This window comes from Pezoporus occidentalis, unplaced genomic scaffold (genome assembly GCF_034315485.1).
Source record: "Pezoporus occidentalis ecotype Australia unplaced genomic scaffold, CSIRO_AGI_Poc_V1 ctg77, whole genome shotgun sequence".
Taxonomy (NCBI): Eukaryota; Metazoa; Chordata; class Aves; order Psittaciformes; family Psittacidae; genus Pezoporus; species Pezoporus occidentalis.
The window spans coordinates 2,167,560-2,193,528 of NW_026916126.1; the positions used below are offsets into that span (position 1 = coordinate 2,167,560).

Below are 25,969 nucleotides of genomic sequence, written 5' to 3' on the forward strand. Positions count from 1 at the left end.
AGTCACTTATGTGCCGTGGCTGAGTACGGGCTTTCATGGTCCTGGTCAGACCTCCAACCTGGCCATTGGGGTCCTCTCCTGGGTCAGACGTGAGTTTCAGTCCCTCAGCTTGAGACAGGCTGGGTGTCTTTCTTCCTGCCCTTCACGACCATCTCCTTTACTCTCTCCTTAAGGACAAAGAACAGCCCTGGTGCTTTTTAGGGGAATGAAGACCTTTCAGCTGCTGTCTCTTCAGGGACCAGACACAGAGAAGCCCTGCTTGAGGCTGGGGAGGAGGAAGAAGCAGAGAGTGGGATTTCCAAATATGCTCTTATTCTCAATATTTTCCTGCTGAGCTGATGCAAGCAGCAGCACAGGGCTCCCTGGAGCCTGCTGGGAGGTCTCTTGCTCTCACACGTGCTCTCTGGAGCAAGCCCCAGCATCCAACTCTGCCTTTTGCTGCCAGAGAAAGGCACAGATGGGTTAGGCAGAGCAGGGCTGGGCTCCCAGGAGCATGATGCTCTCTCTGGGTCTGGTCAGATTTGAGTTACTCATGCTGGGGGTGGGCTGTGGTTAGTCTCAGCCCCTCTCCTCCCTTGTGCAATTCCAAAGTGCCCTTGTCAACAGGGAGGTGCCCGTGTTCTATTTGGGAATTTCACCAAGAAAATCCAGTTTTCTTCATGGCCTTTTGAACATCTGGAGCACGGGAAGTCTTTCAGGCTGTTCTTATTGAAGCAGTGTCTAGGATCAGGGGCGAAGACCACTTGTGTGACTCAGTTCAGCTGGCTCGAGGGATGTATTTTGGTCTATGATATCTGTTCTATACTTACCTTTGGACTGTCCTTGCACTACAAATGGATCATTTGTTCAAAACTTCCACCAGTCCTGCTCAAATTGTGCATAAATCTTTTGTTTAGCTGGACAGCTAAACATGATGAAAGCATATTAATTCCTAAGAACTTGACAATGATCTTTTTTTTTTTCTTGAATTGTTTTTATATGTTTCAACTTTTCATGCAGGAGATAAGTTGTAAAAATAAGATAAGATGTAAATACTTCAACTGTATGCCTCTTGCATATACTATGTTAGCTTCAGTCTGTCTGTTGACTGGCCTCAGAAGTATCAGTCCTGCCATACTTGAATCTCTGCAGCCAATTCATATTTATCCTTATTAAAGTTTCTTTTGCTTTGTCTAAAGGATGATAGAGGCATTTTAGTTCTATCCCATTTATTTCCCAAATGGGACACAGCGTGACTCAGTCCCTCTGGCTTCTATAGCATCTCATTAAGAGACAGCCTGATGTTTGTGACGTGATTGTTGGTTGCTTACTTCTACTTTTTAAATTCCATCTGATTTTGTTTCTGTTGTTGTAGTTTGGTTTCTTTGTGTTGTGTTCTTTTTTATTCCTGCTCCTGTTCAAGTATTTCAGTTTTAAGTAAAGCATGCCTTAGGCAACATTGTCTAGGGTGAGGCATCACTGCCCATGGCAGGGGGATTGGAACTAGATGATCTTAAGGTCCTTTCCAACCCAAACCATTCAATGATTCTGTGTAACAATTTCACTCCTTATCATGACTGGTTTCAGAACTTCAGAAACTGAGTCCCATTCCCAGACCTGCATGAAATTATGTGGTTAATGAACTTATCAATGACTTCATTTATACTGAAGTCAATGAACCACTGCAGCTCTTAAAGGGCCTGGTGTGATATGGTCTGCTACAAATGCAGATAGGCAACACAGGGGCTTTGGGAATACCTTTCGTGTCAGATACCTGGAAGTCCTTTACAGTGATGTATGTACCCAGTTTTAGCCTAGCAGGACAGTATCTGAAGGATGTCTTATTCCAGACACCTACTGTGACTCATCTGCCCATGAGTTCCTTGCCCTTTGTTCCTTTTATAGTTGGTTGAGAAAGATGAATATTTTGGCAGCATGAGCCTGGAGTGGATATCTAAAGTACTTGGATGACTCTGCCCTAAAAATGCCTATTCTGCTCTAGGCATAATTTTTATTAATATACATTAATTTCCTTTGTACTTGAGTTAAATTGCTCTTTTTCTGCCTTGCACCTGAAAACACTGAGAGATCTTTGAATTTTATGCCAATCTGCATCTTTTTATGACTGAAGTGATGCCTATGACAAGCAGTCACTGCTAATTCTTTCTTCTGTCCATTTTCTGAAGTGATCTTCTTCCTAACATCAGCCTTACTGGAAATCATTTACCTATGTAGGTTCTGTCACTGCTTTCTCATAACAGTATTTTTAACTAGACACTGCAGGGAACTTGTACGCTGGGGTAACAAGTTAGTGCTGACCCCTTTCTTTCCTGTGTTTTTTTTTTAACTCCCTAGAAAAAGGCCTCTCTTTGCTTGGGTACCATCTGTGCAACTACAGTCTGACCAGAAATGTGGTTAAAATGGTTGCCTACCAAAAGTCCTATGAGAAAAGCACTTCCTGTGGAGGATGGATACCATGGATGGTGTGTCCCAGGATGTACTATAAAATGCAGTATCATGCTGTTGAAGTCCCTGAAACCGTCACTCTTACAGATTGCTGTGAAGGGTATGAACAAGTTGGACTCTACTGCTCCTTAGGTAAGCTTTAGTCAGATTAAGAGTTGAAATAAATGCTTCTTATGGAAGAGGATTCACTTGAACGGAGACATGTAAAGGCAGTAGGTTCCTGTTCACTGAAATGATTGTTTCTGCAAAATTCTACAGAAAATTTAGTCCGTTGTGGTAAGGAGTAGACATGAAAGACTAATGCTCCTAATTCTTGCTCTTTGCCATCCCTAGCCACAAATTCACTAAAGTTCCAGGTAAGCATGAAGAAGACACCTACTTGCTACCCCTGCAGGGGCTCATTACTTGTCCTGGTTTGTGCCAATATCTGTGGCAAATTGCAGTAACTCATGTAGCCTTGCTTGGTGCTGCATCTGCTCTGAGCACACTTGCATTTACAGTTGGAGCTTTCCTCTCAAAAGTAATTCAGGATGCACTTAGGCTAACATCTCCTTTGTTTTGGAGCAGGGTCAGTTCTCAGGATGCAAACCCAATTTGATGTTAATTTAAAACAACCTGTGGCCTCATGGCTAGTTACTACCAACCGCTTTCCAATCAAAACTACATTAAGGGCCATTTTCTCAGGGCTTCCTTGGTTACCAAGGGCTATGTTGGAGGTCTGGAAACTGATGAAAGTTTTTGTGGATCTGCTGTAATTGACTTCTGAGTTTTAACAAGGTTCTACTCAGGAAGACTTAATCATCTTTGACTCAACTCAAGATGGAAGATTTTTCTCCTTCCCACATCAGGGATACCAGCTGTCAATAAGAAATTACCAGTTTTAGCAGAACTTGAGATGTAGATGGAAGGAATTCCTTGGGAAAAAGGAACTTTTTCTTTTTTAATAGATAAAACCACATGCTTTTAAGCTGAACAGGCATCTTGGGTTAGCTAGGCCAGGACTGAACTGTTCCAGCGTCCCAAAAAGTTCTGCAGGACATCATTTTGTCTCCTATTTTTGGTATGACATTGCATTTTCTCCATTTCTCCTTTTCAAGTTGTGGCTCTGGGACACATAGTCACATCACTGTAACAAGAGATTGAAAAGGAAAGGTTCTATTGCAGCCCTGGCCCTTGCTTTGAGTCATAAGACTTTTGTGACTCAGATCTATGGGAATGTCCCCTAACCCACTCCTGCATCAGATCATATAACGTGACATGAGAGGGTATGAGCCATATGTCTTGTCATGGGATCTGTCCAGAACAATGTTTTCATCCTACTTTTAAGTTGTTTCAGAGCATTGGAAAATGAATCTCCAAAGAATTTTTGCCAGGCGTTTCTCAACAGTTACTGTAGAATATTGTGTCTCACAGGAAAATGCTTATAACAGAAAGATGGGAAGACAGAAGTGGTCATTGTATTTTGCTTCTTCTTAAAATGATTTTCTAGAGATGAGAAATGAAAGCATAATTAGATACACATCATTTTTAGTGTACTGCATCCTGCCAAATAAATGTGTTGGCTAAATGCTGAAGTGTCAATAGCTAGTTATGGTTGTCTCTATTTTCACATGAAACTCTGTGAGTGTTCATTATTTTCAAGGTGTTTCAGAACCTCTGAAAATCAAGACCATCTTCTTGGATAGGAAGAAAAGACATCCTGACAACACTTTAAGTATTCTTTCCCAGTATAATTCTATGCCTTTTAAAAGCATCTGTATGGATATTTTAGGGTTAAGAGTGATTGATGAGCTTGTTTCATCTAACATTAACAAATCTGTACATCTCTTGTAAAGTTTAGCTGCAGCATTTCTGCTCTGCCCTTGCCATATTGTTGTTGGGCACTCTGGGCAGGCTTGTCTGAAATACTGTGGTCACCTTGACTGCTTTTCCTGTCAAAGTTAATTTGGGAATATTTTAAACCATAAAAGGATTTGTATGGATTCTTTGTGATTTCTGTGTTTACATTATTCCGGTATCTTTGCTTTTCAGGGCATTAGTCATAAATTCTGTGAATGGTAATGCACTGTCTAGACACAGTCTTAAATAAATGATGAGAAGAGAAACTGGAACTGCTGAAACCACTGTGCAGCACGCTGTTGAACTACTCTTATGTTCTCTTGACGTTATCCATACCGGCATGCTCTCTGTCCTGTTAGGAGTGGAAAGGTCTGCATGACCTTTCACAGCAACCTGCTCCTGGCCACTCCCCACCTTTTCTTCCTAGAAGAAAACATTTATTCTTGCTTGGGATATGACACATCCCTCTTTTCTTATTTCTTTACTGTTGGGAAAAATTGTCTAGGTCATTAGTCCAGTTACTTTGGTAGTTCTTACTACTTACCTATCAATCCATTAGAATAGTGTTATGCACACACAAATTACTTTAACTTTTTAAAAATAAAAATGGAAAAGAAATTAAATATCTAAAAGTTAGGAAGTGCTAGAATTAATTTTAAAGGTAGAATTAAATAAGACAACCTTGTCTTTATTACTTTAACAACCTTTGTTACTTTACTCTCCTTGTGCCTATGCATGCAGGGCACATTAACTCTTTTAATTACCTGATCTGGCACTGCGTTGCTCTGAGTACCACATTTCCCTGAGGTGATCAGGGATGATGGAGCCTCTAAGGAGCTCGCCAGCAGTGTGTTGTCCTCGCCTCCTCATTCAGTGCATGGGGCAGGGCTCTGCTGAGCTTCTGTCTGAACAGAAAAATATTTATCACATCTTAAGGTGAACCCTGGGGTGATTCACATACACCAATTTGTCTTCACAAAGCCTGTGGGAAGGGAGGGAGGTTCTCTGTCTTTCACAGCTGGGCAACTACCCGCAGAGAAACTGAGACTGAATAATTTTGTGTGCCCACTTCCAGACACTTACGGTAGGGTTTTAATTTTTTTCTTCCATTTATTTTGATTTTGATATTCAGAGTGCTTCGTGCTGCCTTCAACAACTTGTGTGCTTGTAGCGCAGAGCCTCATGTCCTTCCATGGTGACTATGAGCAGTCTAACTGCTAGGCAGGTCCCAGGGCTGCAGGTCAGGTTCCTGGACCTGTGAAGCCCATGGCTCTAAAAGGTTGTTATGAGTTTGTTGTACAAAATTTTCCCAGCATTTTGCAGGACTTTTTATTAGGTAGAGACAGTGCCCAGTTCTCCAGGCTAGTTTCCAGCTACTTGAATTGATGGTACAGTTACTTCTGGTGACTGGTTTGCTGCCACCTTCCACCTTAATGCATAAGATGAAACCAGAGAGCTTCTTTATCTGCCATACAACCCTGCTTGATCTCCAGCTATGGAGTAAAAGAGCGCATCAGCATGTAATGAAGGCTGTCTTTTAAACACATATATATAAAAATACCATGAAATCAGAAGGCCCAGACAAGTGCAATCCTGGAGTTCGTTAACTTGAGGGTACTTGATTTGCAGTGTTAAGGCCATTCTTGAAGTAGAGTATGCTGCTTTGTGTGAGTAACTTCAACCCATTCATTTTTTGGTACACAGGTGCCTCAGAGGGGCTGGGACCTTTCAGAGCCGGCATGCAGATGATCTCATGCTAAGTCTCACCAGAGCAATGTGGAACTGTGGCACAGCTGTCCCCCCTGCTTGGGCAGTGGTGTCACCAGGGGCATGAGACCAGCACTGCAGCACCAACCTGGGGTAGGAAGGTGCCAGAATTCACCCGGAACCAGGTGTCCCTGCCTGCCCTGCACTTTGGGTACCTTGTGTCCCTCAGCAGCTGCAGAAATGGGATTACAGGTGTCCCTGCCTATGGGGTCTGCTTGCTTATGGGCCTCCTGCCCAGGAATTGTCGTGTCCTTTTTTGGGACCACTGAAGCTGTCTGCCTCCACATGCCCTGTGCCGACAAATTTCAGAAGTTTACTCCCATTTGGGTAAAGAAGTGTGTGTTTTCACCCGTTTTATTACTGTGGGCTATGGTGAATACTGGCTCTGCTTTCACCTTCTTCCCTGCCTTTGGTATTCTGTAAACCTTGATCATATCCCCTTCATCCTTCCCATCTACACAGCAAAAAGCCCCAGCCTTTTTAGTAGTCTTTCCTTGCAAGTTATCTGCTTCATTCAGTTACCCACCTTGTGCCTTTCATGGCTGCATTAATCCCTTGAGTCGCATCTGGTCACCACAGGTCCCTGCCTGCTCTCTACTGATTGCGGATGTGAGCATCAGCTGGGCAGAGCACACGGCATGGTGCTGCTGGCAGGATGAACCCTCTGAATGTGGCAGTGGCTAAACTTCATTAGATTTCTTCTGAGCATGTGCAGATTGGTTTGCTCTTCTAAGGCCGTGTCCTTGCTGAGTTTCAGCCATTGCCTCCTGATTATGTTCTAGTGAATGATAGGGCTTTTCATAGGGGACAGTGTTAAATATTTGTCAGATGCTGAACTAGCACATCCTGACACTGCCCTCCAGCCCAATTAACCCTGGACAGGCAGTCAGGGTGGAAAACATCCATCTGAGCAGGTACAGTTTAGCAGTGGCCAGAGACCCTGAAAACGGGGTCATATGATGAAAACTGCCAGCCTGCCTTTTTAACAGGCTTTGCCAGGAGCCCTTTCTATCACCTCACAGATTTGTCTCCACCTTCTGACGCCTGAGATGAGTGCAGGGTGTTGGTGCTTGCCTCTGCCGCACCCTCTAGATGAAACCCGTCCCTTCTAGGTGGAAGGAGAAAGAAGAAGAGGGTAATGGCTAAGATAATGGTGTCCTCAGCATCTATTTCCTGGGAGATCCTCCCATCCTGTGCTCACAGCAGACCCCGTGGCTTTCATGCAAGCTGGTAACTGACCTTTCATTGCTAAGCACTGGGTGCTACATTTCTGCTTCTGTACATTTATGCAAATAAAGGAGGAGAAAAGCCTGTACTTTATCCAGCTGACAGGAGCTGGCTGGCTTGCTCTTCAGTGCTGGCGGTGTTGCTTTGTAGGTGATTGTCCCAAATGTGATTGAAGTGGAGAGCACAAATTGAATTTCAAAGTGCACCTGGCACAATTAGGCAGAAATGTGATGTGAATCCATCTGTTTCCGCTGATGCGAAAATGATGACCTTTTGAATTTAGATAAATGGCTGGTGTGGCACTCGGCCAGGATTCAATAGTGTTTTCTGAGATTGCATGTGACTCATTAAACCTTTTACGTTGCAGTTAAACATGCCAAAAAAAAAAGACCTAGGTGGAAAAAAGCTGCTTTGAACGTCAAAACTGCTTGAGCTGCACCTGAATCTCAGAGCCAGAGGAATTTACATGTTTCTGTCCAGCTTACCAAGATCTACCTGGTTTGGATATTAAGGAGCTCTGATGATGTACTAATGCACAGAAATCTCTTGTTGCTCGTGTCTGTGCAAGCTCCCAGTGCGAGAGGCTGCTTAGCCTCCTGGCGCGCAGCTGGGATGCAGCAATTGCGTGAGGCTGGGAATGTGTGGGAGACTCATCTGACATCAACTGAGGCTGCATCACACCTTATTGTGGCTTTAGACTAGAAATCAGAAAAAGGCTTTCTAGCAGCAGAGCCTGTTTGGGGGAACAGCCCATAGCGCCAGCCCCAGAGCAAAGGTTTCTGGTCCATGCTGGGAAGGAGAATAGGGCTGTTGGGACTTGCTGGACCCAGAAGTAACTTAAGTAAGGTTGCATGGGTTTGAATTTCACCCCATCCTCCCACTGCAAACCTAGGCCTCTGACTCAAAATGATTTTTGGAAGCAGAGTTGGTCATGGGGAAGACCAAAAAACTGTAGGTTCAAAATGAACAGAAAAGAGAAATCTTTAAGGTGGATTGGAAAGACCAGAGCTGAGCATTCCTTGGAGCTACGTTTAAAAGCATGAGTGAAAGCAATGTTTGTAGAACTTAGAAATATTTTCTCTTTTCCTGTGGAGAAGAGTATGTGCTGCCATTGAACCAGGATCACTGTCTGCCCTCGGCTTGGGAATCAGCAACTTTCTCCCTTAGCTGCCCTCTCCACAGGGCTGTCCAGCGTGGGCTATTGACCTCCCAAGGTAGTTGGCTGATACAGAGCAAGTGCTGTCAGCCTGTGGACCACAGGCTCAGTTCTGCTCTGTCCCTCTGTGTAACCCTGTTAAGTGTACCTGAGAACAGCGCTGTGTCTCCACTCTCATTTTCAATTACTACAACTAATGGTTAACTTTGTTGCAACAAAATACTAACTGAAAACTACTGATTTCTAGCTCAGATGTTACCTGTTTCCTTTGCTCATTATATATTATTTGGATTAGTCATAGCTGACATCAGACGCCTTTTCTGTTTTGCAGTGCTTCTAGTGCGACCACATTTAGAAACACTCTCTTGCTCTCTCCCCCCCATTTATCCATAATTATCAATGGAAAATTATAAATTTAAAATTTAGTAACAGAAGTTTCATGAACAAGAGAAAAAACTGAGAACATTCACACTCTTGAAGTGAAGTAATGGTAATTTAGGCTGCTATTCTCTCCCCATGAAAACCTCAGAACAGACGCACTTCTAAAATGAGGAGGAGGTGTTTGATATAAATTCAATTGCACAGTTTTATGGAAACATTCTTCTGTATTTTTGTTCTCATAAATGTTTTTGTTACTTAGCACTCAATAGATCCAGTGTATTTGCCTCAAGACCTGGTGCTTGTCCAAAGGAGAATATGGAAACATTGGATTATCCTTGCACTTTTGATACTGAATGTCCAGGGCTTAAAAAATGCTGCAACTCTTCCATAGGAGCAGGCTGCGTGGATCCAGTGCCAGAGGGTATGTTACTGATAAATTCAAGACTGCTCCTAAGAGAAATATGCATAATTTTTCCTTCTGAGGGTGGGAGTGGGCAGAAAAACTGTTACCATAGCTTTTCATAAAACAAATATGGGAATCTGCTTTGGATCAATTCCAGGACATTCAGCTTCAGTACTTGCACCTAGGAGTGCTGAATGCTGTGTGGATGCTGAGGGTCCAGTGGACCTTCTCTGCCTTCTTCTCCTTCATTGGCACGGCTGCCTGCAGCATATGGCAAACAAGGCTGTAGATGATGGCTGTGCGTGGGCCTTCATATTTGCCAAATTAAAGCTTGCTTTGGTTTCCTAGACCCTTCCTATAGCTCTGTCTCTTTCTATAACATCAGACCATAGATGACTTGGCTGTTTTCATTTGTATGCTTCAGGAAGTACATTCTGGTACAACGTGACAGTGCTTGTGAAAATGGATTTTGATGAATTAATCAGAGTGGATTCCCATCTTTTGAATCATTCACGCCTTTTGCACTCCATGGTATGTACAAACGTAAACGCCCCCCTGTGTTGCTTGTTTTGTCCACGTTTCTGTTACTCAGTAACCACCACTTGCTTCATAGTCGTAACCTTGCTAGCTAGTTGCTCCTGCTTTGTTCTGCAAGATCAGGGATATTTTGCCCTAATTTGTTCCTAATTACTGAATGTCAGCTGAATCCTCAAGTAGCTCAAATGACATTGATTTATCAGCTTATTTAGGAAATTTTCCAGGTCTCTTCTGAGGGCGATTTAAAGACATCATAGAATATAGGGTTTTTTCCTGCCTGAGTGATGCTTGCTCCACCTCTGTCTCAGCTGAGTTTTTGGTCTACAACCACCCAGCTCCGGATGTCTGCAAATCTGCAAAGCACGATTAGATCAAAGGAGTTGTGATTTAACCCTTTCAAGAGACAAACCTGACCTATGGCACTGGGACCTACAGGGCAGGTGGACTCAGCAGTGCCAGAAGTTTTGCTGAGGAAGTCCAGGGGGACTGCGTCTGGGTCAGGGGCACTTTGTTGTCATTCTTGCCACAGAAGCAAGGCTGAGGGAGATGACAGTGTGCTGCTTTTGCTGTACAGCCAGGCTCATGTGCACGGATTAGCAGCAGCCATGAGAGCATGTCTTTTCCTATCCCCGGCATGAGAGATAGGAACAGTTTGAGGCAATCAAATAAAAATAGAGCCCTAGCAGAGGTGTGAGGTACTGAAGTGTTTGTGCTCTTGTTTTCCAGATTACTGGTGCATTAGATCCCTTGAATGCCTCCGTACACCATATCCAGAGTAACCATGCAGAAGTATATGCTGGGACAGTGGCCTCCCAGGTTCTCATTGGACTGCATCAGCCAGCTCCGCTCATGCAAGTTTCTTCTTCCTTGAAGGACATCGTGAAGCGTATATATGAAGTGATTGATACCGAAGTGCAAGGTTATTTGTTATAATCCTGTGATGGGGGGAAATTTTGTAGGGGTTTCATCCCTCTTCACTGGGGGTTTCATCTATATGACTGTCCATTTACTTTCAAAAATAGCACAGCAGACCTTGTAAACTTTGTAAATATGTCCCTAACCTTTCCATTGTAGGAAGGAGAAGCTTGTAGTTAATAATTACTTTGGAGAGAATATTTGGAGGGAAATATTCCTGATTCCTCAATTAAATTTATTTTCTCCTAATAGCGTCTTCAGATGAAAAAGCAAGGAGGCCCATATTTGTAGCACAGTCATTAGTTATATTAAACAAGCTTTTAAAAAAAGTGTTTTCCTGGGAAGCAGATATACTCTATTTTTAGAGATGTGTTACTTCCAGTAGCTTGCATGGAACAAGTTGTACTCATAGTGTGTTAATTACTATAGCATATTATTACCTACTTCTTAAATGTTAGGTAAATAATTTAAATACATTCAGTTTAAATTATTTTAATCTCCTTATTATTATGTAGTTATTGGACATTTTCACTCCTGAAATACATCAATAAGCACCACTGTCATCACTTCTTGTTCTGTGCTTATTTTGGAAAACTCAGCCCAACTTTCAGAGAAATCACTCTTTCAGGGAAGGGCAGCATTCTAATTTCGTTGCTCCCATATACATCCAGAATTGCTTTTGCAGAGTTACTGCAGATTTACACTGAATTTATCATATCCAGAGCCTAGTGTACACATACTGCAGATCAGTCTTGATGCTGCTATCAACATCTGTGCAAGGTGTATTCCTCTTCATAGATGTCAACGAATGTTCCTATGTGGGATTCAATGCTTGTCCTGAGAAGAACACCTGTGTAAATCTGGAGGGTTATTACAGCTGTGACCCTCAGCATGGGCATGCAGATGTCATTCCTCACCAGCTGAGCAGAAGAAAGGAAGGTAGGAAATGTAGATCTCACCTTGAGAAATACTGAGACTGTTTCTGCAGGACTTCTTGGGGCCTATGCCAGGCATCACCTGCAAGGCAAAGATTTCTGGAGCACCCAGTGCCCTTTCTCCTTCTGTTGGGAGAAGATGCCACACCTGCCAGCTGTTAGCTCTCTCTGATTGAATTGCAGTGTATTTATTTCAGGGTTCTTTGTTGTTTCTCTTATCCTACCTTCAGCTGTCCTCACTCACCTGCCAAAACCTTTAGCTTCAGACCCTGTTGTCAGTGCACCTCCCCAGCTTCCTGGGAAAATCCGATTAATGGCACCATTTGTCCACAAAGCCTCCTTCTCATTTTGGCTGTATGACTGCAGCCAGGGCACAAAGGTTGTATAATCGCACCTTGAGCTGCTGTATGGTCACTGAATCCTCTGTTGGAGCAGACAGACTTTGGCAATGGATGAAATAATACTTTGCAGTACCAAAATATGGAGTGCAAAATATAGAGGCATATACTTAGGTCCCACAGGCATCAATGGGCCTGCTAATAGGCTTTAAGTTCATGAGATAAATAAGTGCTTGCAGATCCATTGCCTTAGTTAGAAAACAATTTTACAATCCTTTAATCTCAAAAAAGAAGATAATGTATTACTTTATACTTTCGTGATATGATAATATGTTTATTTTAATTTCTATTTCTATTTTATCTATTGCTGCTTTTCAGCTGCAGAAAACATGAATAGTATTCCTTTGGATTTGCTTTGTTAGGAATACTTTAATTCTTTGATGATACTATTTTCCTTCTAGGCATAGCAGCATCTACTCCAAGTTCAGCACTGAGTCCTGTTAACATGAGCAATAGCTCCCTGCCTGTAAGCAATTCAAGTCTGTTGTCCATAACTAACCAACCTACAGATGCTGGGTGCTGTAAGTAACCTTGAATTTGCATGAATATTGTCTTGCTTTTGATTCAGCCACTGTTTGATCCTTTATTCCTGGGGCTGGTTGAGTTACAGAGGGGTGTTCACAGAAGCTGGTAATAATTTTGGAGTGGATCTCCACTGATGGAAATGGAGAGAGGCTTCCCCAGTGGGACATTCAGCTCAAGGGCTGTGATGTTGTGAATTGACCACTGGAGAAGCTCTACTGTTATTCCCATGGCTACTGAAGGGAATTGGCCTTCTGGAAGTGGCCTGGTGAGCCATTCAAATGCGTGTCCCACCACAGCACTTGTGATAGATAATCCTACAGCACAAGCAGCCTGCCAGTGAGGGCTGTGTGAGGCCAGCACCACTCACTCACCTGGAACACAGGTCACTGCATGTCCCAGGCTTGTCCTGGAACAAGGTATGGGAGGATCTGCTACCAATCGCAGGAGCTCCCTCTGACCACAGCCACCAAGATGAGGGCACTTCTCGCTTTTGAGTCCATGAAGATGTTGGTGGGGGACATCAGTCAGGGAGGTTGGCTACAGCTGTGGAATTAGCCTTTGTGAATACCCTCCCTGCTATACACTACAGCTGTCTAAGGGACTGTGATGGGAACAAACCCCAGTAGATTTGTCTTTATATGGGTGACTTCAGCCCTTTCAGGCAAGAGTTATCACAAACTTTGTTTACAACACCCTGTTCTTCCTGTTGGAGGAAATAGCTCAAAGTAGTTATTTGCCTAATTCAGAGAGAAAGGCTGGATATTCTTGATTTCAACCACAACTTTTGATTCAAGCTGAAGCTAGAGGAGTTAAACTGAAGTCCCCCTAGTGCTGGGGCAGTATGGCTTTGGGCTGGTTGGCAGCCACCTGCCTCAGAGTCATGGAAACAGTTGTGTTCTATTGAAACAATTTCAGAAAGCAAACTTTTTTTCTCAGACTAATCATTAGCATGAAAGAATTAAAGCTGTGGTAGCAGCATGCTGTGGTCTCTAGGTTAGCATGGGGGATGACGTTAATCTCACCTGACCCCAGCTGTCTACAGGACAAGTGTCTAGTCTGGGCTCTGTCTATAGTTAGTGGATACAGACTGGCTCTGCTGGAGGGCAATTAATCCTACTCAATTTAGACACCATCTCCTCCTCCTTCGAGGAGGAAATCATCTCTGAAGGGTCCTGTCTTTTCCCATTGACACAACAGTGATTGCACTGGACTAGAGTAGCATAAATAGGTAAAACGCTGCCTGCTGCTCTGCCCCCAGCCTCTATAAGATAGGGTCTGTGGACTTTCTCCAGGCATAAATCAAGGCACCTTTGCCTGAAGACATGCATTTTGATGATTAAAGTGACAAGAAGCATAGTAGGTGTCAATTTTTGTAGAGCATGCAGATTCACTATTCCAAACTTATCCCTGTTGCTTGAACCTGTAACTCACTGTCTGATTGTCAGTGTTACTTGAGGTCCAGCACAAATACTTATAGTAAAAGGAAATAAAAATGTAAGCACCAAATTAATCGCTCTAGTGGGATGGCTCATAGATGAGGGGACCTTGTAGTGTGAGAGAAGGTTCTGTCTTGATGTAGTATAAAGAGGAGTTTCCCCTATTGATTGCCGAAGAGCTTGTCTACAGTGGATTTACAATACCACAATACTTTAAAGATTAAATGTTGCTTTTCCTGTGATGACTCTTCCTGGGATTGGAACAGATCCCTCTACAGTTAGAAACCACCGAGTCTTCAGTGTCAACAGCAGTGGTTTTGAAGTGTCCTGGCATGTCACTTCTACTCTGAACCATACTTTCCAAGTCCAAGTGTTCAAGGGCAAAGAGATTGTACAAAACCTGAAGACAGAGGAAATGAAAGTGTATGTGTCTCAGCTGGAAGCAGGTGTGATGTATTCAGTAGAGATCAGCTATGAAACCTGTGGAAAAACCAGCATCTCTCGTCAAAATGTTAAAACAGGTAAATAACAACTTTATAATATATATGCATTCTCTCCTCCCTTCACCCCTTCACTCACTTGCAGCTCAGCAATGATCCATTTGGTCCTCTTCGAACTGCATTTCCTATCTTCCCACCTCTTTCAGCACTTTTTGTGTCATCTACCTCAGTATTTGTGTGACCTCAACTATCAAGCAGCAGAGCTCTGGCCTTAGTTAATAGAGCAGTGCTGGAGCTGACTCAGACTATTACAGGTATCAAACTAAGCTAGAATACTTTTGTGTGTGTGTGCCTGGCACTGCATTCTGCTGCTGCCCGTCTCCCATCAGCCCCATTTTTCCTGGTTGATGGCTGTGGCCAGTGAGAAATCCAGTCATCTGGTTTCTCAAGGGGTCCGCTGATCTACCAAGAGTGCCCAGAGGAAGGCCAGATTCAGCTGAGTGTTTGTGAGTGATGGGGATTGAAGGGAATAACCAGGGCTGTGTAAGAAAGCTTGCAGAGTACTTGGATAATTTTGTTCAATTAGGTCACGATTCTAGCAACCTGGGACCTTAGTGTGCTGATCAAACATACTTTTGCCTTTCCTTTATCCTTAGTTTCCTAAGCCTGCATGGAAATAAAGAAATAATCCTCTCCCCATTTTCTTCAAAAAGCAGGCAGTGAGCTATTTAATACTGGCCACAGTGAGAATGCTGCTGTTTATATTTATCCATAAAAGCCTCCCCTTTGGTCAGATGAGGGCTGACTCCAGTTTGGGTCAGAAGGAAATTACTCCCTTTGTACAGGGAAAGTAGGAGGTCTGGTGGTTACGGGAACAGGGGCTGGAGTTCAGGGTATGAAGTTGGAGCCCTTGAGAAAAATAGTAGTTATTAAAATGAAAGTTTTCCAAAGATCAGTCCAAAGAGTAATGGCCTGAGATTGTTTTTACAGGTTAAAGTGGTTATAGGTTCCTTGGCTCTTGGTTTTGGTTCATGAGCTCTGTACGTTATCTGTCAGGGCTCACCAGACAGAGAAGTGGCATGCACATTTTTGTTGTTATTTTCAGTTGAAGAATATATTTACTATATTCATAATACCAAGATCAGGAAAAAAAATAAACACTGTGACTGGGGGACCAATGATGAGCTCAGAGGCAATGCATCCCTGGATGTAACTCAAGCGCAAGAGTTATGAAGGGTCAGGTCCATGAGGGTATGTGTATACCCAGTTCTCATTTGGTTCTAACTAGGCACCTAAATATATTTATAGACCTAATGTAAGTGCATCTCCTCATTATATAGGAAGCTTGTAGCAGAATATTTGCTTTATTTTCTCAGTTTAATACCAAACTCTCTCAACCGTCTCCGTACCTTCTCCCTCCATCATCTGAGATTTTGGTCTGGGTAGCTCAGTTTTGACTGAATCCTTCCATCCTCTGCTTTATCACTGTGTATTTTTATATTATGTCCTACAGAAGCCAAGGTGTTTGGTGTTACTATGAGGATTCTCAACTACAACTTCACTGATGATTTCAAGAATGCCAGCAGCTCAGCATATGAAGAATTTTCAAGACTGCTGCTTATGGAGGTAGTGCTAAAATATCTCTGGGCTTTATGCATACATGAATATACATATATACATGGTTTTGGTTTTGATTTTTTTTTTTAATTTAGAATTTATTTAATGTAATAGAGAATTTTATGCCTGGCTGAAACGCCCTTGAAAATCATCATTCTGTTTCCTGTGACCTTTCTTTATAACTAAATCAAAATTCAGCTGACTAGACAGATCAAACCATTGGCCTTATTAGCGACAGAACCAGTGAGAATTTTTCCCTACTGAGGAGTAAAGGAATTAAAAATGCAGGCAAAAAGGACCCTTTCCTTGGATCTATAGTTTGGCAATAAACTCACACTAACTTGACTTGAGGCTTTTTAATGGATTATTGAAACGACATTGCTGGCATTAATTTCAGTGCTGTCCTCTCAATAAATGTCTGACTGCTCTCAAGGATCTGTCTTCTTTTAGGAAAAGTGACTGGATCAAGCTTGCTTCTCCAGCCCCATTCATTTCATGCACACATGTAGCCACTTGACCATGCTCAGCTGCAATCAGCCATAAACAAAAGTTGAGTCATGAGGTCTATTACCAGCCCTCAGCTTCCAAAACAAGGGGGATGTTTCATGTGCAGTAATCTCTAGTTTTGCTGTAAGAGCAAGGCCCATAAAGACGAATTGGGATCTCCATTCAAAACAAGACATTCCTAAACCAAAGTGTGACTCATAAACATTTGTGAATATAAACGTGAGGAAAAAGACCATTTCAAAGGCAGCAAAGAAGAGACATTTGCTCATTCCTGACACGGCTTTATTTCCCATCCATAGCTCAGATTGTTTACTTTTGTTGTGCAGAAGGATTTTTGCAACTTAATCTTCTCTGAGACTAATGCAGGCCTAATTGTCATAATGGGGTAGGGAAGGCACAGGAGCATTGCCCATCTCTGTTGCCTTTGCCTCCTTGGGTGTTTGTGAGCATAACATTCCCATTTCACTTCCTCTTTCCTCTCTTTTTCTTGCCTTCCCACCCTGATGTCAGCTTAGACCAGTTAAACATCTTGGTTGGAGTAATTTTTAGAGAAAACTCTGACTGAATGGGAACAAAGCTGTGTTGATTTATGGCTCTGCATTGTGTCCTCAAAGGCATTCTTTGAGGTGTATGTAGGAGCAAAAGGCTCAAGCAAAGAGATGCCTCCTGAAGATGGAAGATAAAACTGCAAGCTCCTGCAGAGCTCAGATGTTGACAGCAGTATGCCAGCTTTAATGTTCAAAGTAGCACCATTTGGTCAACGAATGTGTCTGCTTACTGGTTTGATAATGAACCATGATGTAATTGTGATATTGCCTTGAAGCTGGGCTGTATCAAACACATTTTCTTGAAGTTACACCCTCCATTTTTTTTGTCTCTCATCCTGAGATTTCTATATCACTGGACTCAGCTCCAAGTTGGACTTGGGCTGGTGAGTTTCAAATACTCCCCGTGAGCTAAAGCTATGCTCTACTGGTAAATGAAACATTTCCTGAACCATTCTCTGGCACTAACACCAACTGGCACAAACCAGAGTCTGGAAGTGCAGAAGCAAATGTATAGGAGGCCTGGAACAAAAAGCTTACATGACATAGACATCTAACATCAGTCTGCATGCAGATTTAGTGGACCAGTTCAGTTGTGATGCTGGTAAACAGGAGCAAAAGATATTCTGCTCCCTTGAGCCAAAATTAAGCTTGGTTTGTAAGACCAGTGGTCAGATGGGTACCGTTTCCAAGGGTACCTATGTGCACCAAGGAGAGCCACACTTCTCTGTGCCTCAGTAATCTCTGAGAAGTAAGATTTCTGAAACTCTTTGAAATTTTTCTTTTTAAAACATTTTCTATGTTATGCATATATAGATCTTTACAATGGTACCACCATAGCTCAGTTTTAAAAGGAGCTATACCTGTTGGGTTCCTAATTACTGATGTGTCTCTCCCTTTGCTCAGCTTGAAAATTCATTTCCACCCAATGTTTCTGCTTTATACAAATCCGGGAAGCTGAAAGTGCAGGTGGAATCCCTGCAAGCTGGAAGCATCATTGCGAGGCTCAGAATCACTGTGCAGGATCCCGAGTTTCCAGTTGATGCCTCCACATTTGCCCTGGTGTTTTCTTACCTGCGCAATGGCTCAGTGCTTTTGGTGGATCAGCAGAACACTACAGTAGAAGGTAATTACTTATTTTTTTAACAGGAAAACAGGGTCTGTATTTTGATGGGGCACAGTCTCACCAGCGTTCTTCATCAAAAGTATTTTGTAGAGAGACAAAGTACATGGTTTGTTGGAGGTAAAACCATGATGTGAGAACTCCTCTGTAGGCTTTTATTCATAAGCTCAGAAGGGGTCGGAAGAAGCAGCATTGGCTGTCTCCAGGTACCTGCAGGCACTGCTGCCCTCCACTGTGTTTAAGGAGGAGTGGAACTCTTGGTTTCCATATTAATTTTCCTCCCTTTCCTCTTTGTGAGCAGTTGGAAATTTGCCATATCTTTCTCTCACTGAACTGCAGATATTATTACTGTGGAATATTTGTGGCCTTTACATACACATGGCCTCTAGAGAGTTTTGTGCTTCAAAGCTGTGGGGCTGTATTTGGGCCAGGGTTTAAGAAATCTAACATCTTCATTATAGAAATCCAGCCAGAGAAATTCCCAGATGTCCTCTCAATGAATAGGACTAAAGAAACATGCATGGAATTTATGTTAAATGAGGCCTTTGTTTGATCTTTGGTAATCACCATTTTTATCTTCAAAGAGCTAAGTTCTGGCTTCAGGTTTCCAGCTGTCAGAGCCAGCCAGAGTTCAGAAAGTTGCCAAAGCCAACGAAATGGGTTATTCTTCTGTCCCAGTATATTGAACCCTTAAAAGCTTATTTACTGTGCTCAGGGAAAACTCCCTTTGGGGTTGTAGAGCTTATGGAGGTAAAGGAGAACAGGACAGAAAAAAAACCGAGACAAATTGCACCTGAAGCCTACAAATAACACAGTGGTTGTGGATACTGAATTGCAAGATCCTAATGTGTGCCAAAATATTATTGATCCTGGGCCCGAAAGAGTGGTGAGGGAAAAGGCGATAGTTCTGGACTGTTCCTTTGATTGCAGAAAACCAGATGGGTTCCAGTAGCACCACTCAGCCAGGAGCTCAGCCAACTCCTCCTTATGGGGGAGAAAAAAGGGGGCTATGTCTTGGCTCCAACCAAACAGGCTTTTTTTGGTAGAAAATAAAGTGAAGGAGTGAGGTATATGAAGAAAAGATTTGTATAATGGGATGTTTTACTTCCTGATTCCTGATTGCCCTGGGACATGCCCTTTGATAGTAAGCTCACACAGATCCTCTTACAGCAGTGGAGCAATGCCACCTGGATCCTTGGTGGAGCCTGGCCACCAAAAGGCTATGTGTTTGATTTAGTGACAGTGGCAGAGCAGGGAATTCAACTTTGACACATCAAAAGTGAGAAGTCAGAAGGGATAGCATAATTGAAGGGATTAGAGCAATCACATCTTTCTTTGAAGACTCATAAAGTATTAAGTTTACTGCCATGATGAACAGAGATACTAAAATGTCTGTCTATTGCGTGAGGCATGGTAGGAAAAGAAAAAGGGATGTGTGCTGAGTCAAGCCCAAGATCCACCTAGCACAGTGTGATGTCTTCAGTAGCACCCAGGAGCCAATTCCTGGAGAAACTGAAATAAGAACAATACAGTAAGTATAGATGATGCTTCTCACTAATACTCTCTTAGCCGTTTTCTGCTCCACGACTTCCTGAATCCAGAGTGATTTCTGTGGGTTTCTCCTCCTTGGGATCTCCATGAACTCATGCAAATCTTTACCATCTGCAATATCATTAGTCAAAGAATTTCACAGACTTTTACCTATTGTATTTACCTCTTAAAGATACAGTGGGTATTCAGAGCAAGTGACAGTACTCACTGAGAACATAACCGTTTTGGCCTGATGCATGACTGAATGTGGCCATCAGAGGTTAAGAAATTTGCTTAAAAAGCCATGCTAAGCCATGTGAAGCCATTAGCTGTTACAATGCTAAGTGATGAGAATGGAAACCCTCTGAGACAGTGGAGCCAGTGAACATAAATTATCTGGCAATCAGCACAGGAGCATCTCACTGATGGTGTTTGAAGGGTCACAATTACTTCATAGCATAGTAAGGCATTAATGAGAGCACTTTCATTGCTGATGCTTTAGTCAATCCTGGGTACTTCTGTATTCCCTCCAAGTGGCTTAGGCTGTAACATAATCGGCAGATGCTGGCCACAGGCACAAGAAATTGTCTAATGGAAACAATCTTGGATGCAACAATTATCTAATGAAGAAGAAAAGAGAAAGAATGGAAATATTAGCTGAGGGAAGTAAAAGGGGAAGGCTGTCAGCAAAGCAGAAAGATGAACATTTGTATGGTCATGTACACACCTACTCTGTGCTTTCTGTTTCTAGACTGGGACTTTTCTTTGTTTCAGAGAAATAATCGTTCATTAATCTCCACATGTTTGCAGAACAAGCACTTGCAATAACGCATTGTTCAAAACAATTTTCTGGCCTATGATCAGAATCATTTGTCCAAAGACACAATTTTCAGTCTAGTTTTCTGCTTTCCCTCACTTACAGCCCCGAGGCTCTCAAGGTGTATGCACAAGGGAGTGCACACAGGGAGGGCTCACATGGGATTCACTGAGATAATCCATTTCCAAAGTATTTGCCCGGCCTTTGCATGTTTGCTGGGTGCGAATGGTGACATAAGGCTGCTCATCTAAATCCCTAAAGAGTAAAGAGACTGAGCAATAAAATATTTCTATATGAAAAGAAGCATGTCTAACTGATGCAGAGTAGCTGAAGTTAGACATAAGGGACACCCTTAGAGCACATTCATGCATTGATGAACTAGGATCTCTTTCCTAAGACTACCAGAAGGAGGTCACAGTTTTACAGTATTATCTGTGACAAGAAAGCTTTTATAAAAAGAGTTTTGCCCTTAACACTTCCTCTGTTATGAACTGAAGAGTGCTTCTTGTGGGAGTTACTTGTATTTACCTTTTATTTGAGGCAGAAGATTATTTGGATTACTTAATATTCTATCTGCTGGTAGCAGTTCTATTCATTGCCTGATGTATCTGGAGGTACTAAATGCAGAACTTGGTACAATCTATGCTTTTGCTATAGCTATAGTACAAACTTACAATATTTTTTTTTCACTTCAAATAAGTGTTTACTTTCAAAAAATATTTTCAAAGTTTTTACTTGGAGAAAATATTTTTCAGAGTACAAAGACAAAAGTTGATTTCTAGGTAAGAGAGTAACAACACAGACAGTATTGTGCATCACTCAGAGCTTGGCTGTCACATAAGTGATGAGAAGGGAAAAACACATTCACAAATTCAAAAACTGAAGAAAGGACTACTTCAGGATTATCTCTAGCTTAATGCAGCCAGAAGGGAGGCTATATCTGACCAGTGTTCTGGTTTTGGCCTTACAGACTGGGATGAATGTACTTCTCGTGTGGAGAATGACTGCTCTGTGTTTGCTGAGTGTATCAACCTGATGGGCTCATACACGTGCAGATGCAAGACAACCATGGATACCAACCCATCCCGACCTGGAAGAAACTGTGAGGGTGAGCAAAAGACCGGCATGTAGTTTCCTTTTGGCATGAATGGTTGGAATTGTTTTACCTCTGCTTTTATTACAACTATTTATATAGCTCACAATGTGTATATAGATGCACCTTTGCAGTCTCTGGCTGAAGGCCTATATATGGTCTGTCTCTGAACGTTATATGCATCTTCAGGTGAAATCTTTCTGAGATCCTCCTTTGCTTAGCTTACTAATTGACTGCTGAGGAACATAAGGCATACCTTTTCCTCTTCTGCTATGTCTGTGGCTAATTTCTTCCCACTGTAACAATCCATGGCCTGCCAATCAAAAGAAAAGACCCAGGAATCAAATCTACTTCTTTGTGTAGGCACAAACCAGGTTCAACACCATAACAAACACATATACCATAATGTGTTAACAAAATATCCAAGAAATATCCATTTCTGTAACTCTATTATGCATGGCTGAGTGCTCTCAGCCTCATTTTCAGGCCAGACCCTGTTGTGCCCTCATCTTGTCTGAGGTCCCATTTCAATGTGTTTGTTGTGTTTCAGGTGAGATTGTGGACCCTCTCACTGAAACAGTGGCTCCTGAAATAGCAAACAGCACAGAGTTTGCTCCTGAAGAAGTAAGCTCTGCAGACCCTGCTTCCCCTGCCACCACAGAGATGGTGGCTGCTACAGGCTCTGAGACCAGCACTGCAGTACACCTCCCTGCTGCACTGTCCCCAGGTGACGAGCAAGCACCCCATGGTCATTCTCCCACCAGTGCTCCTCCAACCCCTTGGAAAAAAGGCCTGGCATCACAGATGCACCTCAGCAGGGACAACAGCTCCACGGCCACGGGGGCCACAGCCAGCACGGAATTGGCCATAAGTCCATCACAGCAAAGCTCCATGGCAGAGACTTCCCCTGGTGCATTGCAGCAGGTGGCTGCTCTCACAAATGCACCCATGGGCACAGTCGGGCAAGGGCAATTCAGTTCGTCATTGCTGGTGTTTCCAAATCGAACAGCTACCACCAGAAGTCACACAGCTTTTGATGAGCCTCAAGCCAACTCTGAAGATGGCCCCAGTGCAGCTCTGCTGGCCATAGGGGATGCCAGTGTTCCCACTGCCAACACCACTATAAAAGCATATGCAGAGATGGGAAGAGAGAACACCTCTTGGTCAGAAAAACATCCTGAAGCCCTGGGGTCACCAGCTTTGCCAGGCACCTCTCCAGCTCCCAGCCTGACACCAGTCCTAGCCATGAACCGCAGTGAGTATGAGTCTGTCAGGGGCTTACACGCATAATGATTTGGCTGCACGAGAAGCAAAGCCTCACCTGGAGTCAGGAAAGATGCACAGTTGGAATCAGTGGTCTGGGATAAAGGTGTCTGAAACTAGTTTTTCTATGCAAGAATTATTTTCTTGCATGATCAGCACTTTTTTCCTAAATCAGCATGTCAAAATAGTTCCTCTTTCTGGTAATCTAGTAGCCAGTTTCATAAATTTTTACTCTGAAAGTAATATTTATTTGTTTGGTTTTTATTCTCAAAGCATATGAAGCAAATAATACAGTGCACTGAATGTGGCTCATTGAAATATATGCTGCTTGTCCTTTTGCCACACATCTTGGTTTCTCCTGCATACTCTGGCACCAGCGTGCTGCAGGCGTGGCTGACTATAGCATTTGAGACCCAGGAAGGCAATGACCTGTCTTCCCATTCCTCATCCAGTGGAGGATGGATTAGGCAGAGCCCTGCAAATCCCCTGTAGGGCAGGAGTTGCGTGGAAACCTTTTGAGAGCTGTAATTGAGAGTAACTAGGTTGGCCGGAGGGCTTAATCTGTTTGGGTTTGGGCAGATGTACTGCAGCTAATCAGGGGATTTTTCTGCTGATTGGAGCTGAATCATATTTCAAGGTTAGAGTCAGATTTGGTCTTCAAACTACAGTTATTTGGGATGGGCGTGGTGCTGTCCCTGCCCATGACTAAATGTCTTTTTTCTTTAGTGTGTCAGCAAGTGATACCTATTTCAGTTTTGTGTCTGCTTGTCTTTATTCCGCTTCTTATGCCCTCCACATCTCTCCAATCCAAAAATGCACTCCCCTCTGCTCCTTCCTCTTCCCTTCCCCTCTCTCCTCCTCCTGGGATCTCCACTCATCCAGCCCCACTTCTGCTTCTCCCTCATTTCCTTCTCCCTGGAAAACCTCTATTTCAGCCATGTAAGTCCAGCTCTGCTGCTTCACCAGCCTCTTTTGTGCCACCAGTCTTGGTCACCAGTGGCAGCATGTGTACTTCTGCAGTCCTGCTCAGATCTGGGCGGCTCTGCTGATGCCCCTGTTCAGCTTCTGCCTTCTCTCTTCTTCATGCTGTATCCTTTGCTCTGCCTGGCATGGGTGAAACCTGGGAACAGAGCTGGGAAAATAACTCATTTGGAGCCTTGGTGGCCAAATGGAGGAAGCAAACAATTTTGGACCAAACAATATATTGATCTGAATTTAAAAGCTCCCTTTACTCCTTTGCTTTGCTTTGTCCCCGCTGCCTTCTGTCAATGTAGGGAAAAGTGAAAAAAATGTTATTGTGGGTTTTTTGTGGCTGGAAAATAAATTGAAGAATTCTACACAAACAGGTTCAGTTTATAAAAGCTTTTTTTCTTTCCCTGAAATAAATGAATCCAGTATTCAGCCAAATGCTGGGAAAGAAGCTTGTGGAGGGATTATGCCTGGGGAGCAAGAAGAAGAGCCACCATAGTGGTATCTCAATAGCCTGGTGCAGGAAATTCAGAGTGAAAAAATAAGTTTTTTTGAAGTTTAATATATAGCTCCTCGTTGTGGCGACATTTCTGACCTGGAGGGTTAACCTCAGCCAGCTCTTCATGGTCTGTCAAGCCTTTTAAGTACTGTTGGGGTGGTTTTTTTTGTTGTTTGAAAATTGTTCAGAACATTTTCCCCTCTCGGCATCAGTTAAATGAACATGGTTTATCTCCTAAATGAACATGGTTTATCTCCTAAATGAATGTGGTTTATCTCCTTTTTCCCATGTTCACATGACAGGACAAGCCATAGCAAAAAGCAAGCCCAAATCCTTTGATCTGACCGGTGGTGGTGACGAGGGCTCCTTTGGGATCAGAAGCATACTGGGATAAAGGAAGCCTGCTTCGGCAGCTTGCTTTAAGCAGGCAAAACCCTGTTGGGGTTCATCTTATCTTACAACAGCTGTATAAAATGTAGGCGTCTAATCTCAGGCGGCAGTCTAGCCTTCCTCTGAGTTTGGAGGGAAGACATTGGTGCTGCAATGATTTGCCCTCAGGAGGGACTGGTGTTGCCCTGTTGCATGAGAGGCAGCTGGGAAGGCTAGCTGAGCCTAGGAGAACAATTCAGGCGCTTGAACATAGCCATACAGCAACGTTTCAGATGCTCCAGAGGATCTAAGATAAAGCTGGCAGATATAAGACTTCCAGGATGCCAGTGCCCTTCTTGAGAGTCATCTGGGGGTCAGACAGAGCAGATTAAGGTGCTGAATGACTGTGTTTAGGCATTCGGTGTTTTGGCTACATTTCAGAAGGCTGGCCTTCTGCTACTGTGAACTGATGCATATGGCATGTTGCCGGACATGCCAGTGACCGTCACACACTTGTTCATGGACTACAGCCCATAAAACATGTATTTTAATTGTCTTTTTCTTACTTTGCAGCTGTCCAGAAGCTTAGTGGCACAGTACGGATAACAAATGTGAAATACTCTCTGGGCTTTAGCAATACAAGCAGTGAGGAGTATCAAACCTTTGCACACCTCTTTGTTGATAAAGTAAGTAGCTAAGGAGGATGTGTCCTATTACCCATCTCAGTGAAACCACATGTACCATATTTTTCCCATGAAGCCTATATACCACATCTGTAAGGTCTGAGTTCCCCTGTCTGAGACTGCAGAATGAGCATGCAGCTGTGTTTAAGAGTGAGATCAGGATTTGGGGATTCTCTTGTGACTCCATTTCCTCTGCTTCTCAAACCTGGTTATACTGGCTTATTGATTTCCTCCAGGGGTGTGGTGAAAAGTTAATGAATGCTTGTAAAGTGCTCTGATATCCTTGCCCTGCACAGCACTATATTAATGAACTGTATGATTGTTTTGCCATCCTACCTTAGAGCTGGCATTTCTTGTAATCATCCTTGATTTTGTAGCCCTGTAGTTGGAAAGGGAGTGGTTTCTTGATAAGTCACCTCTGCCCTTGCTTCTAATTAGATAGCAGGCTATCAAAGCACTTTGTGATATCAGCTGTGCCTATAATGCTCTTATAATTCCCAAGCATTGCCTTTGACAGTATCGCTCTCTTAATTTCTTAGGGAATTTATCA

At 43.0% G+C, this 25,969-nt stretch overlaps 1 protein-coding gene across 1 annotated transcript in view; it reads left to right on the top strand.

Annotated features, from left to right (window-relative positions):
* Positions 1-782: 782 nt before the first annotated feature.
* UMODL1 (uromodulin like 1) overlaps positions 783-25,969 on the top strand; it is a 46,862-nt gene continuing 21,675 nt past the window's right edge. The window contains exons 1-12 of the mRNA XM_062602551.1: positions 783-2,577; positions 9,075-9,236; positions 9,643-9,749; positions 10,482-10,674; positions 11,469-11,609; positions 12,405-12,524; positions 14,231-14,485; positions 15,918-16,030; positions 17,980-18,199; positions 21,514-21,651; positions 22,187-22,891; positions 25,310-25,422. Of these exons, the coding sequence (XP_062458535.1) occupies positions 2,400-2,577; positions 9,075-9,236; positions 9,643-9,749; positions 10,482-10,674; positions 11,469-11,609; positions 12,405-12,524; positions 14,231-14,485; positions 15,918-16,030; positions 17,980-18,199; positions 21,514-21,651; positions 22,187-22,891; positions 25,310-25,422 (2,445 nt within the window). The 5' untranslated portion in view covers positions 783-2,399. The remainder of the gene's footprint in view (positions 2,578-9,074; positions 9,237-9,642; positions 9,750-10,481; positions 10,675-11,468; positions 11,610-12,404; positions 12,525-14,230; positions 14,486-15,917; positions 16,031-17,979; positions 18,200-21,513; positions 21,652-22,186; positions 22,892-25,309; positions 25,423-25,969) is intronic.